Source organism: Gymnoscopelus braueri (genome assembly GCF_963280865.1).
Source record: "Gymnoscopelus braueri genome assembly, chromosome: 10".
Taxonomy (NCBI): Eukaryota; Metazoa; Chordata; class Actinopteri; order Myctophiformes; family Myctophidae; genus Gymnoscopelus; species Gymnoscopelus braueri.
The window spans coordinates 30991919-31006993 of NC_137611.1; the positions used below are offsets into that span (position 1 = coordinate 30991919).

Genomic DNA, 15075 nt, shown 5'->3' on the forward strand with positions numbered 1-15075 from the left:
TTAATAAACCCTTTGAACTATCCTGACTCAAATCGTGACATTACATTTACATTACAGTCATTTAGCAGACGCTTTTATCCAAAGCGACTTACAAGAAGTGTATTCAACATAGGTAGGGAACGAAAACTACTAATCACCAGAAGTCTTTAGTGCATTATCTGCAAAAACAAGCAACCAAGAGTATACCTAGCGCTAAGGTAAAAGTGCAATATATCAGCTACCTATTTCCTTAAACAGATGAGACAAAATAGCTAAATCAAATGAGCATGAGCTAAAACAAATAAGTGAATCGACTAAACAAGATCCAATAGACAATCCAATAATCCAATAAACAATACAGCAATAGAAAACAAGCGTTCGTACAACTAGTTAACAACAAGTAGGTCAGGCAGAGAGGAAGGGTAGTGTTTCCTGAAGAGGTGAGTTTTCAGCCTGCGGCGAAATATGGGCAGTGACTCTGCTGTCCTAACATCAGTGGGAAGTTCATTCCACCACTGTGGGGCCAGAACAGAAAAGAGTCGTGACCGTGTGGATCGGCCAGAAGGACCCTTGAGTGACGAGGCAATCAGTCGCCCTGAGGTGGCAGACCGAAGTGGTCGGGCAGGGGTGTAGGCATCGACCATAGCCCGGAGGTAGGAAGGAGCTGTTCCTTTCACTGCCCTATAGGCTAGCACCAGGGTTTTGAACTGGATGCGAGCCGCTACGGGGAGCCAGTGTAGAGAGCGGAGAAGGATGGTTGTGTGGGAGAACTTGGGGCGGTTGAACACCAGACGAGCCGCAGCTTTCTGAACAAGCTCCAGGGGTTTGATGGCAGATGCCGGAGCACCAGCAAGGAGGGAGTTGCAGTAGTCCAGGCGGGAGATGACGAGAGCCTGGATGAGCACCTGGGCTGCCTTCTCCGTGAGGAAGGGGCGAATCCTCCTGATGTTGTAGAGCAGGAATCTGCAGGACCTCGTCACTGATGCGATGTTTGCCGAGAACGTCAGTTGATCGTCCAGGGTCACACCCAGATTCTTCGCAGTCCGAGTTGAGGTCACCACAGCATTATCAATGGTGATGGCCATGTCTCGGTGCGGACAGCCCTTCCCCGGGAGGAACATCAGTGGTTGGGAACAAGCCAGGGTGCCTGGTCATCAGTTCATCGTGGATAACATGGCTGAATTTTCTTTAACAAAAGTAAAAATTTGGGGTAAAAGATTTAATTCATCAGATAACTGTTGTCAATCAACTCGTTTGTTGTTCTCTCACTCTAGTGTCGAAGCCTGATTTTAGTCGTTCGACTTTGAGTCGTGCCTGTTTTCTGTTGTTGCTTTTGTTTGGTTTGGCCTGCTGTTTGGTTAAAGGACAGCATACCGTACCAGCCTTATACAGACAGAAACACCATCCAACATCTATCTTCAGTGGGACTGAACAGAGCTACTGTACTAGCTCTGTGTGGAGCGAGCCATATGCTTCCATGAAAAGTCTAATGGTAGTCTAACAGATATTAGCCTAAATAAACATCTTTCTCACTAATGTCTACTGCTCCTCAGATATTCTTATTAAAGGTAAATGCCAGCAAGGGCCTCTCTTGTAAAAAGTAAAATGAGCTCATAATCACAGCCAGTTCTCTATGTATCATCAGTCAGTTGGTTGCTCAGCCCTACTGAGCAACCAATGTGGAAAAGGTGTGGGCGTCTTATCAAAAGACAATATTCGAACATGTAAATCAGTTGGTTTCTGCATACTTTTATTTGTATTTATGGTAAAATCTAGAGACGCTTAAAAGAGTTTTTGAAAGTTGAGTAAGGTGGAATTATGCGTCATAGTGACGTAATGTCTTTGACTGCCTGCCGCCTTACTGCGCAGGCACTGCTTTGGCCACCCACACAAAAGAATGAATTATTGTTCTGTGTCGTGTCACTGTAGTGATTTATAGGTCTTTGTAGGCTTTACCCGGTGCATGACTAGATAGCAGTACTGTGCATTCATTATAGAAACCCCTCAAGTAATCGTGTTTGTGCCACAGACTGGTTGGTAACAGCGAGTGTGAGGAGAAAAGTTTGCACTGGAAATGGCTTTCCTAGATGAAGAGTCCATTCGTCAGGCATTACTGAAAAGAAGATTACGTCAGAGGAGTTGCTCCGTCCAGACCACTGAACATGAGGAGACAGAAATCACTGTCCTTGTTTGTCAAATGCGAATAGATCAGAGATGATTTAGTACATGGGTCGAACACATTCATCATTCATTGTCCCATTGGAGCTCACCCAGAGAGATTGGCAAAGTGACCCAAAGCAGACCAACCACAGTTCTCAGTGTTCAGAAAACCCAGACACATACAGTGGTGTAAAGTAACTAAGTACATTTACTCAAGTACTGTACTTAAGTACGATTTTTAGGTACTTTTGCTTTACTGGAGTATTTCCAGTTTTCACTACTTTTACTTCTACCTACATCTCAGAGGCAAATATTGTACTTTTACTCCACTACAATTATTTGAAAACCTTAGCCCTATTTTATACATAGGCTATTTGAAAATAGCCGATCTGCAAGCTGTGAGCTTGTAGATCTGCTATTTTCGAATATTTTAGTACTTTTACTTTTGGTACTTTAGTACATTCTCATGCCAATACTTTTGCACTTTTACTCAAGTAAATGACTTTTACTCGTAACGGAGTATTTCTACAGTACAGTATTGATACTTTTACTTGAGTAAAATTTGAGTACTTTTTCCACCACTGCACATAGTTACGTTTTTGAAGAAGTACATGCAAGTGTACAGTAGCTCTCTGTGTAGAGACACTACAGACATGTACAGGTGACATGCTGTTCATCTGTTATGAGCAATAACATGAACAATATAGGGACACCATGCAGGGTTAAAGTGGTTTAGGCTTCCAACAGTCGTGCCTTAATCTGATTAATTCTTTTAACATTTCAATGGAATTGCCCTTTATTCTTATACCGCTTTGAATGCAGCCCCCCAAACAACACACATTTATGAAAGCTGGAATACCTAAGCTTATAGCTCAAAATGTATATGAGCGACATTGCTGTAAATGTATTCATCGGTGCAGATCAACTTTGATATTGAGATTTCACCAAGGACGCAGAGAGCGTTTTTGAACCGAAGGGGACGCGTGCGCACAAATTTGCTTTTCTAACTGTTTTTGTTACTTTTTTGGGTGTTTTTGTTCCTCAGTTAATTTGTTACTAAAAAGTCGGAGGTTTCTTTTTTTTCTTTTTTCTTCATCCCAAAAGTGGGGGGGATATCCCTCCCCCCAATGGAACTGAGTATGTCCAAACCCCCCTGTCCCCTCCCTCTCTGCGTCCCTGGATTTCACCCTCAGTTCTGTGGTTTCAGATATACAGCCACAGTGAGGTGTGTGAATACCATCTATCTCTCCCCAGCCGCCCAAGACCTACAGTAGAGCGGAAGGCCAGAAATATCACCTCCCCCTAATTAACGTCTCACAGCCCCCCAGATAGTTAAGAGTAATTACAGCCAACAGCCTGGGGACTATATAACCCTCTTTCTCTCCTTCTGATGGCCTCCTTCCTTTTCTTGTCCTTTCTCCTTTTCTCTCACTCTCTCGGTCTCTCCTTGTGTCTATCTTGGTGTACTCTCCTCTTCTCCTTGTTTTGTTTCCACTTTTCACACTGTTACATAAATGCTGCTTTAAACGAAGACGCCAATTGCATATAGGATTCCACTCGGATCTTGGTACTACATTGTAGCCCCGGAGCCAATCAATAATCTATACAAAATGCCTCTTCAATTGAGGCTCTGTAGCCTGGGGGCAATTATGTGCTTACATGAACAAAGACTACCGTTTCCCTACAATTCTCTACACATGGCAGCAACTACAAAGTGCAAAGACGTCTGTACTTACGATATGTGTCAATGCTCCTTCTTCTCCAGGAAATTGTGGGAAAGTATGTAATATGGTGAATCCATCTCATTATCAGCAGTCAACGTCAGTGTTGATTTCGTCGACTAAAACTATGACGGAAAATGTTCGTTGACTACCTTTTTTCACTGACGAAAACTAAACAAAGACTAAATAAAAACTAAGCTACGATGACTAAAACTGAGACTAAATATATTGACAATTTCGTCAAGAAATAAAAACTAGACTAAAATGTTAGTGAGGGACGAGTAGAGATCCAGTGTTGCGCTCGACGAGTAGAGATCCAGTGTTGCGCTCGGGTGTTGCACTCTGAAAATAGCAGATCTACAAGCTCACAATGCGTCGCAGCGCGGCGCGTTGTGAGCTTGTAGATCGGCTATTTTCAGCGTGCAACCAAGTGTAAAGTGTGTTTTCAGCGTGCAACCAAGTGTAAAATCAGCCATTACGACGCCATCAAGGACCGCCAAAATACATTTTAGTCGACTAAATCAACTGTAGATTTAGTCGACTATAATCTTAACACATTGGGTGCCAGCATTTTATAATAACAGATTACGTTCGGTGCCGAAATCTCACCGTTGAGCTGCACAGCGCTGTTTAAACTGTAGACTCCACGACGTGCATTCCACGTGAAGAAAAGCATGCCTCCATTTTGCCCGATGGTCCTGGCTAACGCCTGGAACGATAACATCTCTCACGCAAGTAACAATGGCAGAGCGATCGTGCATACAAAATGAGCCGTTTTCCCCAGCGTAAAAAAGTTTCTGAGTTATAGGGGTTTTAGAGAAGGAGATAGAACGGAAGGGGATGGGAGCCATGTTTTTTGACACAGTGATCCATCTGTCCTCTCCTTCTCAGAATCACCACGGGTGATTCCAGAGCTGCTCCAGCCCCTCCCGTGTGGAAAAAAACGAAAAAAACAAAAAGACTGATAACTCGTAATTTGACGGTTTCGGCACCAAAGCGCTACTCTTTGAAAACACGTAATATTACGGTTTTGGCACCCGATGTGTTACGATATTTAGTCGACTAAAACTAGACTAAATCTAAAACATTTCAGATGACTAAAATATGACTAAAACTAAATGAAATTTTATTCAAAAGACTGACTAAAACAAAATCAAAATTTGCTGTCAAAATCAACACTAGTCAACGTTAGCAGTAGATGTTTGTAGTACACAGTGAAACCTTCAGCGTTACTTTATCCATCTGTAACTAAGTGTACAAATGGATACAAATGTATCAATGGATGCAATATTGTATTGTGTTCAAAGTTTTCATCGCTGTCGGTGGAAGCCGACATTCCTTTTATTATAAAAAATATATATTAAATCGTTGAAATTGCAAATCTACAAGCTCTCAATGCCACGCGTTGTGTGCTGCTATTTTTACTACTTTTGTGTGACACTCTTGTATGATGAACTAGGGCATACATTTACACAAAGGTTTCTGCCCGACAGCAACGATTTGTACACTTAACACCGATTAACACAGCTGTTTTTTACAGTGGACAGTGGAATGCTGTGGAACAAAAATAGTCTTGCTTCTATTCTGGCAGCAAAATGCCTGGAAAATCTTCACCTTCAATTCCTCTCCGCCGCCTACATTGTTGCAACAGGATGCTCACATTAAAGGTTGTAATTTCAAATGAACAGTAAACAGCAAATTGATTGAATTGAAAGAGCTCTGACCTCGGCCACGCCACGCTGCGACCCCTGTTGCATTTTGAGCATATTGCTTTTGTCATGCAAGACGTGCAGCCGTCACTTGGAAAATCAATAACAATCAATCAATAACAAATCGATATGATAATGCATTCATTCTAGCTGAAAAGAACCTTGAGGATTTATATTAAGGATAAAAAAACACACTTCCAGATGGATATACAATGTGTATGAGAAAAAAATTGTAACAACTGGACCAGAAAATGAATAATATATGCATAAAGACGTGTAACTGAATAGAACAAAATAGTATATGGATGATACTGCAAAAGTTAACACATTGGCTGCCATGGACGCAGATCTGCGTTCTATTAGATAAAACCGTGGGCTGCCAGAAGAGGCCAGAACGCAGATCTGCGTTCTATTGTTTAATTGTGGTTTAATAGACGATCGCGCTGTTTTCTATGCATTCCGAGATCAGTTTTGCTTTCCACTCACCTCCGCCTCACCCGGATACAAAATCAGCGATTTCCGTTTCTGGTTTCCGGTTTTATCTTGAAAAATGCGATTTTTAGGCCAAAGTAGGGCAAAACATGTTTTTTCACACTGTATATAAAACGAAAGGAGAGCCCCGGTTGTATATTTCTTTACATTGGACGATGAACAGTTATCGTCGCTGTGTATACCAACGATCTGAAATCCGATCCTAAGCTAAGCTAAGCATTTCCGTGTGTGGGGCGGAAATACGTCTACAGCCACCGGATATGACATTTACAGCCTATTTGCGAGGCGGAGAAGAAGAAAATGGTGACGTAGAGAGAAAACGTAACTGTTTCAGTGCTTCTCTATCTGTCGTGTGTGTTTATAAACACAGCCAGATAAACGATCAACAAACGAGCAACAATCCTGTGACCGGTTGAAAAGGGTTATATAGACCCTCCAGAAAAACGCGGGCAAAAATCCTTGATTATGCGGGCTAAAACTCGATGATTTTGCGATGAAATATGCGGGTTTTTTTGCAAATTTATGCGGTGAAATTGCGGGAAGTTGCGAAATATGCTGAAAGTTGTGAAATATGCGGCAATATGCGAAATATGCGATATGCGAAAAGTTGCGAAAAATGCGAAATATGTTAAAAGTTGCGAAATATGCGGAAATATGCGATGCGAATCGCATATTATGCGATGCGATGTGCGTATTATGCGATGCGATGCGGCCTTTTTGAAAAAAATTTACCCCCGCATAATTATGCGTCATTTTGCTGATTATGTGGTAAATTCTGCGATCGCATAAACGCATTTTTCTGGAGGGTCTAGTTATAAAACGCAAATCGCTGGCACAGGGGTGAGTACATTATGAATAAACTCTGGCAGTTAATGTGTTAAATCAGAAGCAGAGTTGAAAGACTGCTTTGCGGTATAATGACCATATTCACAGGGCGGCCATTTTGCTCTTGCGTCATACTCTGAGGTGTCATATTTTATACTTTGGCTATTCAAAAATAGCAGATATACAAGCTCATAGTGCGTCACTTCGTGCCACTATGAGCTTATAGATCTGCTATTTTTAGAAAAAAAAGATATTTTGAGATGGGTCGGCGGCCAATTACATATCATTTGACTTGAAAAAGTTTGAGCACCACTGATATAGCAACACATGTTTTTCAGAAAACTGTTAGGATTTAGAAGACAATTTTTAGAATTGGCCTCAGGTCTGAATGGGCTAATATCACAAACACATTGGAAACTCAAGTCTCTCTCTTTCTCACCCTCACACATGCTCGCTGACCTTCACTAACACACTCTTTTGTATTCACATAATATCATCGCTGTCGGGGGGGAAACCTCATATATCCACGTTTCAACGTTTTTTGCAAATGAATGCCCTACTTTGTCGCACAACAATGTCACACTAAAGTAGCAAAAGTAGCCGATCTGCGAGCTTACAACGTGTCACATCGCGATGCGTTGTGAGCTTGTAGATCTGAAAAAATGTGTTCCTGAAAAAGTAACCGTTTTGGACATGCAAGGTTTCTGCCAAACAGTGACGATATCAAAACAAAATGTAAGCGATCCAGCCGTCAGCAACGACCCGGAAGTAAGGCAGCTGCGTGGGTGGTCTTAAGTGAGTTTATGTGTTCATGGTGGTGGGTGAGGCGGGGGGGTGACCAGCTCAGCAGGAGAGAGAGAGAGCCTGCAGTAATGGAGGAGCATCTTGTCACAGCTGCCTCCGATTGGCACAGCCTCCTCTATTCCTGGACCCTGGCATCTATTATGCAGAGGGAGGAGAGGAGATGGCAGACAGACAGACAGACAGACAGACAGACAGAACCCTTTAGTTGTTGTTGGGGTATTTGTCACTGCAATTTGTAAAAGTGTGGAACATCGTCCTCTGCATTTTCCCATCCTAACTATTAGGAGCAGTGGTCCCTAATAACCCATTAAAACCGGGAAAGCATCTGTGTAACAACTTTAACCATTATTTTATACTTAGGCTTTTTACATAGCCAGATGATCGGATATCTATGCCTATCTCCGCCTACCAATCATCTGGATACATTTGAATATGGGCTTGGAAGGCCGGCGAAGGTGGCCGGTGACAATGCTATGCCCACTGTTCTATATGTACCACGTTAGGACGCGTTTTCACTGGAAATGTGCTCTCCCCCCCATTCTCCTCCACAGTGAAACAAACATCTTTGTTAACATGGATGTCCCGAGCAGTGTTAGACTATTCCATTCAGTTTGATCATAATGCAATTATCATTGCATATCATATCAATTATCATGGATGCAATTAAGGATTTACAGCGATGTTGTTTCAAAGTTTTCACCAACCGGTTAACAGGTAAATGTTTGGTCTATACTGTACCAAGCTTGGCCAACTGTCTGTGACATACATACAGTACATGTATATGTATACATACAAACATACATAAACATACATACATGCATGCAGGCAGGCAGGCAGGCAGGCAGGCAGGCAGGCAGGCAGATAGATAGATAGATAGATAGATAGATAGATAGATAGATAGATAGGGTGGCCCTCTCTATGCAAACCATGAAGCCTGATTTATACTTTTCTATTGCTGAAAATAGTCGATCTTCAAAAAGCTCGCAATGCGTTACAGATGCGACACATGTGAGCTTGTAGGTCTGCTATTCTTTGGCACGCGACGGAGCATAAATTAGGCTTTACTGCTTCCAAATGGGTGAATTATATGATTGGGGAATGTTGTTGCCTACACGAAACAGCCTGGACTAAATTGCAAGTTGCTATGACAGGTTGACAGCATACAGCACAGGAAACATGTCACCAGGATAATTGCAGTTCTGAACATGAAGGATGTATGAAGTCGTGTACCTAATGGTTCAGTGCAAATAACCCTATTACAGAATATACTGTAGTAGATATGCCTGAGGCTGTGATTATTGGCAGTGGTGTAAAGTAACTAAGTACATTTACTCAAGTACTGTACTTAAGTACAATTTTGAGGTACTTTTACTTTACTGGAGTAAAGTATTTTCAATACTTCTACTTCTACTCCACTACATCTCAGAGGCAAATATTGTACTTTTACTCCACTACAATTATTTGAAAACTTTAGTTACTAGTTACTTTGCAGATTTAGAAATTATTACATTATAAAACATACATTAACCACTTTAGTCCTATTTTATACCTAGGCTGTTTGAAAATAGTCGATCTACAAGCTCACAACGCGTCGCATCGCGACGCGTTGTGAGCTTGTAGATCTGCTATTTTCAAACATTTTAGTACTTTTAATTTAGCTACTTTCAGTACATTTTGATACCAATACTTTTGTACTTTTACTCAAGCAAATTTTTAATTTGGGACTTTTACTTGTAAAAGAGTACTTCTACATTGCAGTATTGATACTTTTACTTAAGTAAAACATTTTGAGTACTCTTTCCACCACTGATTATTGGTGAAGTCAACGTGTCCTTTGTGTCTTCTCTGCTTTTCTCGCCAGGATTTCCACCGAGCACTCCCCCAAGCTGCAGATTCGGAGCCACAGTTACCTTCGTGCGGTGAGTGAGGTTTCCATCAATAGAAGCCTGGACCACACCCTGGACCCCAAAACCCTCCTCAACCCCAAATCGCTGTTGTCCTCTGCCGAATACCGCTCGCGCAACGAAAGCTACATGAGGGCTATGAGCACCATCAGTCAGGTTGGTTTGGCAATGCCGCCGCTGTGCCGACAAAAATCGGCGTTGCCGGCAGGCCCCTGCCAGAATTGTTTACCTGCGATGGCAGTCTTTGTGCCTGGGGTGGCACAATAGTGTTTGAAACCGTCTTTCCAAGCACTTTGTTTGGTAAATGTGTACCGAGTGCTGATTCCCCCATATTGTACAGTTTACAACATCCCGTTTTACCATCGCCATCTTGTGTTCAAGTGCCAAGTTGGCTCATTTGGGATGACAAAAAAAGAACTCGGGTGATTTGGTTTATAGACCGCTTTGCATCATCATCGCCTGTTACAGCATATTGTTTCCCTTGTTCAAGAATTGTATAACTGGTTTCAAACACTATGTCTGCATGCGTGCCCCATAAGGGCCGTGCGGAGGAAGAGGGCGATGTCCATTTCAGTTCCTGTTCCAGTCCAGTCCAGTCAAAACCAGACCCATCCATGACGTCAGACTCAACAAATTCATCTGACAAGATGAATTTGGAACCTTTTTCCGTGTTTCATACCTTAGATTAAAAAAAACGAAAACAAACCCTAAAACAACAAGGAGGCAGTGTGATCAATCAGCAATATTGTCATTTCATTACTCATAATACTGTCTGTTTGAAACATTGAGTAAATCTATCAATGTAATTTTCAATAGCAAAGACCTAGCCTTCTTTTTTAAACAGTAAAGCAAGGTGGCTAAACAGATGTCACTCATTACCATAAAACTTTCATGCTCATCTCCCTACAACCTTGTTTTTTCCCTTCTCAGACACTGTTAAAGTGTTAATGGCCCTCTGTAATAATAATAATAGTGCTAATGTAAGTAGTAGTATAGCACACAGCAGTGGCGGCCATTTTGTGGTGCCACAGATAGGAAACCCATTCATTTTTCTTGGTTCCAGGCTTAAAACAATTTTTATAAATAATTTCGTAAATCTCTACGGGAAAATGAATTGGCTTTATATCTGTGGCACTACAAAATGGCCGTCACTGCTATGCCAAATAGAAGCTGTAATTTTGCTAAGATGCATTTCTTGAATTTTTGTGCCTTCTGTGCAATACCAAACAACAACAAAGATTTGTAAAATCCCATGTCATTGCCTATACTGTTTTCTCTCTGCCTTCAAAGGCTTGCAACTACAACTAGACCATAAAAAAACTTCCAAGACTAAACCAGGATTAGCATCTGGATGCAGTTCACCAAGAGTTTGTGCTCTAGTAAATAATAAACACAAAATGAACACAAATATTATAACCCTCAGCTTTGTGGCCTGAGGTACACTGTGAATGCAGAAATTTCACAAAAAATATATATTAAAGCGACTGGATTGAAATCTTAAGGGCAAGAAAAATAGAAAATGCTATGAAAAAATCCAAAATCCAGTCACCATCAGTGATAGTCCTCCTAGATTGATACCAGCATTGGGAGCCGAGCCCAGAAGATGCCTGGAAATTGCTGCTTGTCAGAAAACGGCAGAAAAATCACCCAACTTCACCCAAAAGACAGAATCATCCTCTTTGTATTCTGACAATAGCTTTTCAAACTGTCAGTCTTGTAAACCCCAGATGGTTGATGGTTGGACCGAACCATGTAGAAAACTAACAGTATGAGATGCACAGCTGCCATGTGTAAATGTGTCACTGCATTGAGTGAAGGCAGAACCCAGAGATGTTTATTTGTCACTCACTCAGGTACAAGCATTGAAACATTGGTGGAACGTGTTCTGCAAAGACTGTGCTAACACAACAATACAATATAATACAAATAATAATGATAATAATAATAATAATAATAATACTGAATGTATTGAAACAAATAAGTTATAGACAAGACAAAAAGCTCTTTGAAGTTCCTGATCTCCTGCTGATCGGGAACACGCTTCCGTGTTAAATTGGGCCCCGTCTGTCAAAATCCCAGATTTGTTATTAGATCATATTATTTCAGTATTTTACTCTTTATTAAAGACATCGTCAGGAACTCAGGTCTATAGCTTGACATTTTTGATACGTGGTTCGGAAACAGACCCAGGCCCAGTGTCCCCGATTCTGGACGCCAATGCTGTATGACCAAGTCCCATGAGCTATACAGTGACGGGGGAGGTCACAGACCTGACAGGCCCTTGTCAAGCTTCAGATTGCTCTGATCGGGGCCGGGCCGTATAGCTGAGTGGGCAGAGAAGCTGTCTGGGAATTGGAAAGCTCGTCAGTTCGACCCTTGGCTCACCCGGTCTACATGTCAAGGCGTCCCCTGAGCAAGAAACTTAACCCCTAACAGCCCTCCCGTGCGCTCATCTGAGCCAGAGTGGCCATCTGCCGGGTAAAGCAGTAAAAAGGCATTTCCCCCTCCCCCGGGGACCAGAAAATACTCCATTTTCCTTTTCCTCTCCTTGGCTGGTTAGCCATTTGGTGGAGCTAGCCCTGTCTTAGCCTCACCTTGAACCCATACAGGCAATCGTCTTTGAACGTATAGCACAAAGAGCCACCCATTAACCTGTTTGATCCTCATTAATAAACTGCCTTTTATTAATATCTTCCCCAGCATGGATCCATAGCTATAAAGCGTCCATTAACCTGCTCTCTCTGTTCTTAAACAGGTCCTCGAGTCATGATTGAGGTCCATACAATTTTAATGCAGTCGGTGTGAAAATTAAAGACCGCAATGGGAAAATGAAAGGGGTTGAAACGAACTGTTAGAGGGACGTGCGTGCTCGTACTCGCTCGCGCACACACACACACACACACACACACACACACACACACACACACACACACACACACACACACACACACACACACACACACACACACGTGCACGCGACAGAACATTTAGCGTGAATGGAAATGGAAAACCCATCTCCTCAGTGTGAACTGGGCATACTCATACTACAGACATACTATATGAAACCATCTTTGAAAGTCTTCACCTCTTCAGCCTCATTCTTAATTTATACTTCTTCGTATGACGGTGTCTCGCGCCAAAAATAGACGATCTATAAACTACTGAGCTTGTAGATCAGCTATTTTCAGCAAGAGACCTACACCACCATACGACAAAGTATAAGTCAGGTTTCAGCCTCACACACCTGTCTTCTCTTTTTGTATCGTCCCTCCACTCTCTTCCTCTGGCTAACCCCTCCGTATGCCTGATATATACTGTACGTATAATACTGCATATCACCTTCTGGTGTGTATGCACATAATATCAATGGAAACCTTTGATCTCAATACATAATTCAACTTCAGTATCAACTTAACCACTTTCACCATGGCACCCATATTTTGGGTGCCATATGTCATTGTAGGTGAAGATCTTCCCCAAAAATTGTGGATCTAAAAGCTCACAATACGGATTTATCTTTTAAATAAAGTGGTTTACTTAAGTACGGTTAATACTAGAGTACGGTGTGCTCTAGTATTAAATATCCAAAAGATCTACATTTGTGTTGTTTTATGGTTTTATCTGGATCACTATTAACTGACCCCCCCCCCCCACACACACGCACACACACACGAAAATATATGACACTGGGCCCCTGTATATTGATGGAGACATTAATACTTTCGGCCCCATTTATATACTGTAGCCTTGGGCACCGTGAATCTTTATGATGGCCCTGGCTGCAACTGCAGCTAGCAATTTATGAATTTATGGCCAGCTTGCCAGCGCTACATCAAGGTATGTTTCACTTTGGTAGAGAGCACTGTCACCTATAATTACTCTACAATTGCTGTTATTTAGTCTGCTGTCAGATAGACAGACACTCTTTTTTTTGTATCTGCACATGGACATTGATTGCCTCACAAATGTGTTTACCACCAACTGTCAGCCGTATTTATAGCTGAACAAGGAACATAAAAAGTCATTTTTGGTTGATTTACTTATAAGGAAGTGCATACATTTACATAACTGCTAAGAGTTGAAAGGAAAGGTAATTGTAATATCATATATCCTTAGGTTATGGCACACATAGTATATTTATCGCCTAATATATTTAACGCCTAATTTATTCAACGCCTAATTTATTCAACGCCTAATTTATTCGTTGTGATTCCAGATTATGATGCCTTACCACTGGCACACTTTCATTAACAATGTATGCTATTCCTACTATTAATTCTTGTACTGCAGGTAATTGGAACACACGATACGAAACAAACACCAAAAACGTTGACGCTGCATTATTTATTGAGATCAATGCATGACAATTCTACTGCCTATACCACCACATAAAAGGTTTTACATACATGAGGTAATGCTATACAGTTATTCTAATACAAGCTAGATTTACACAAGTGGCACATCCTTCTGTCTTTACTTGCCTATAGGTGAAGACACATTAAGAGAAAGTAAGGCCGGTACACTTAGGTTTGTAAAACTTTACCAACAATGTTTCTATAACATCATCATATCAATAGCCACAAAAAGAACAACTGAAAAACAAGAATGTTGTGCCTGTGTGAATCTAGACTATGGTCTAAAAAACACTGTGGATATTCATTCAAGCATATATAGTGCCCCTGGGACATCAGTATGCAGTTCTTTATTTATTATTAGTGCTTAGCTATTGCCTCTCTCTCTGTCTGTCTCTGTCTTGGTCTCTCTCTGTCAGTCTCTCTCTCTCTCTCTCTCTCTCTCTCTCTCTCTCTCTCTCTCTCTCTCTCTCTCTCTCTCTCCCCCCCCCCCCTCTCTCTCTCCCATTTTTAAGTATGGCAGGTAAGTTATTGGGTAAGTGACTATGCAATGTTTTGTTTTAAAATGAATTTTAAATGAGCTTATGAAATATGGAAAATAAGATATGTATTAGGTGAAAAAAATGTAATCCCAAAGTGGAATTAAACTTTTGAGATTTGATTCCTGGTGGGCAAAATAACAGACATAAATATGTTAAAATATATTTGACATTTTATTATTGTTGGGTTGCTTATTTTAATGAATAAAACATTGTTATATAACCTCCAACCACTGCAGATGTACACCTGCAGTGGAAGGAGGTCACCCTACACTTAGATTGAGACATTTTGACCCAGGTGTTTGACATTTGCAATTACCTCGGACAACGGACATAACACTAGCGGATTGTAGCTTTAAAGACCACTTTTCAGTTTTTGTCAAGCCAACTCACTAATTTGGAGATAATCCTCACATTCTCATTTCAACTTTAGCTCAGCCAAATCAAACTGATCATCTCTTTACCTCCGCTTGTTGAATGTTTTGGCAGAAGAACCTCTCATCTCTGCATGAGGACAAGATAGTGCCTTAAAAAAAATGCTCATTCTATTGAACCTCTTTTATCTCTCCTCCTCTTTACCCACCTCCACC

The 15075-nt window shown here is 41.4% G+C and overlaps 1 protein-coding gene across 1 annotated transcript in view; it reads left to right on the plus strand.

Annotated features, from left to right (window-relative positions):
• The window catches only part of dlgap1a (discs, large homolog-associated protein 1a), a gene marked incomplete at both ends in the record, with an annotated part of 71896 nt that overhangs the window by 16456 nt on the left and 40365 nt on the right, over nucleotides 1-15075 (plus strand). Inside the window, one exon of the mRNA XM_080440035.1 lies at nucleotides 9552-9750. Coding sequence (XP_080296161.1) covers nucleotides 9552-9750 — 199 coding nt within the window. The remainder of the gene's footprint in view (nucleotides 1-9551; nucleotides 9751-15075) is intronic.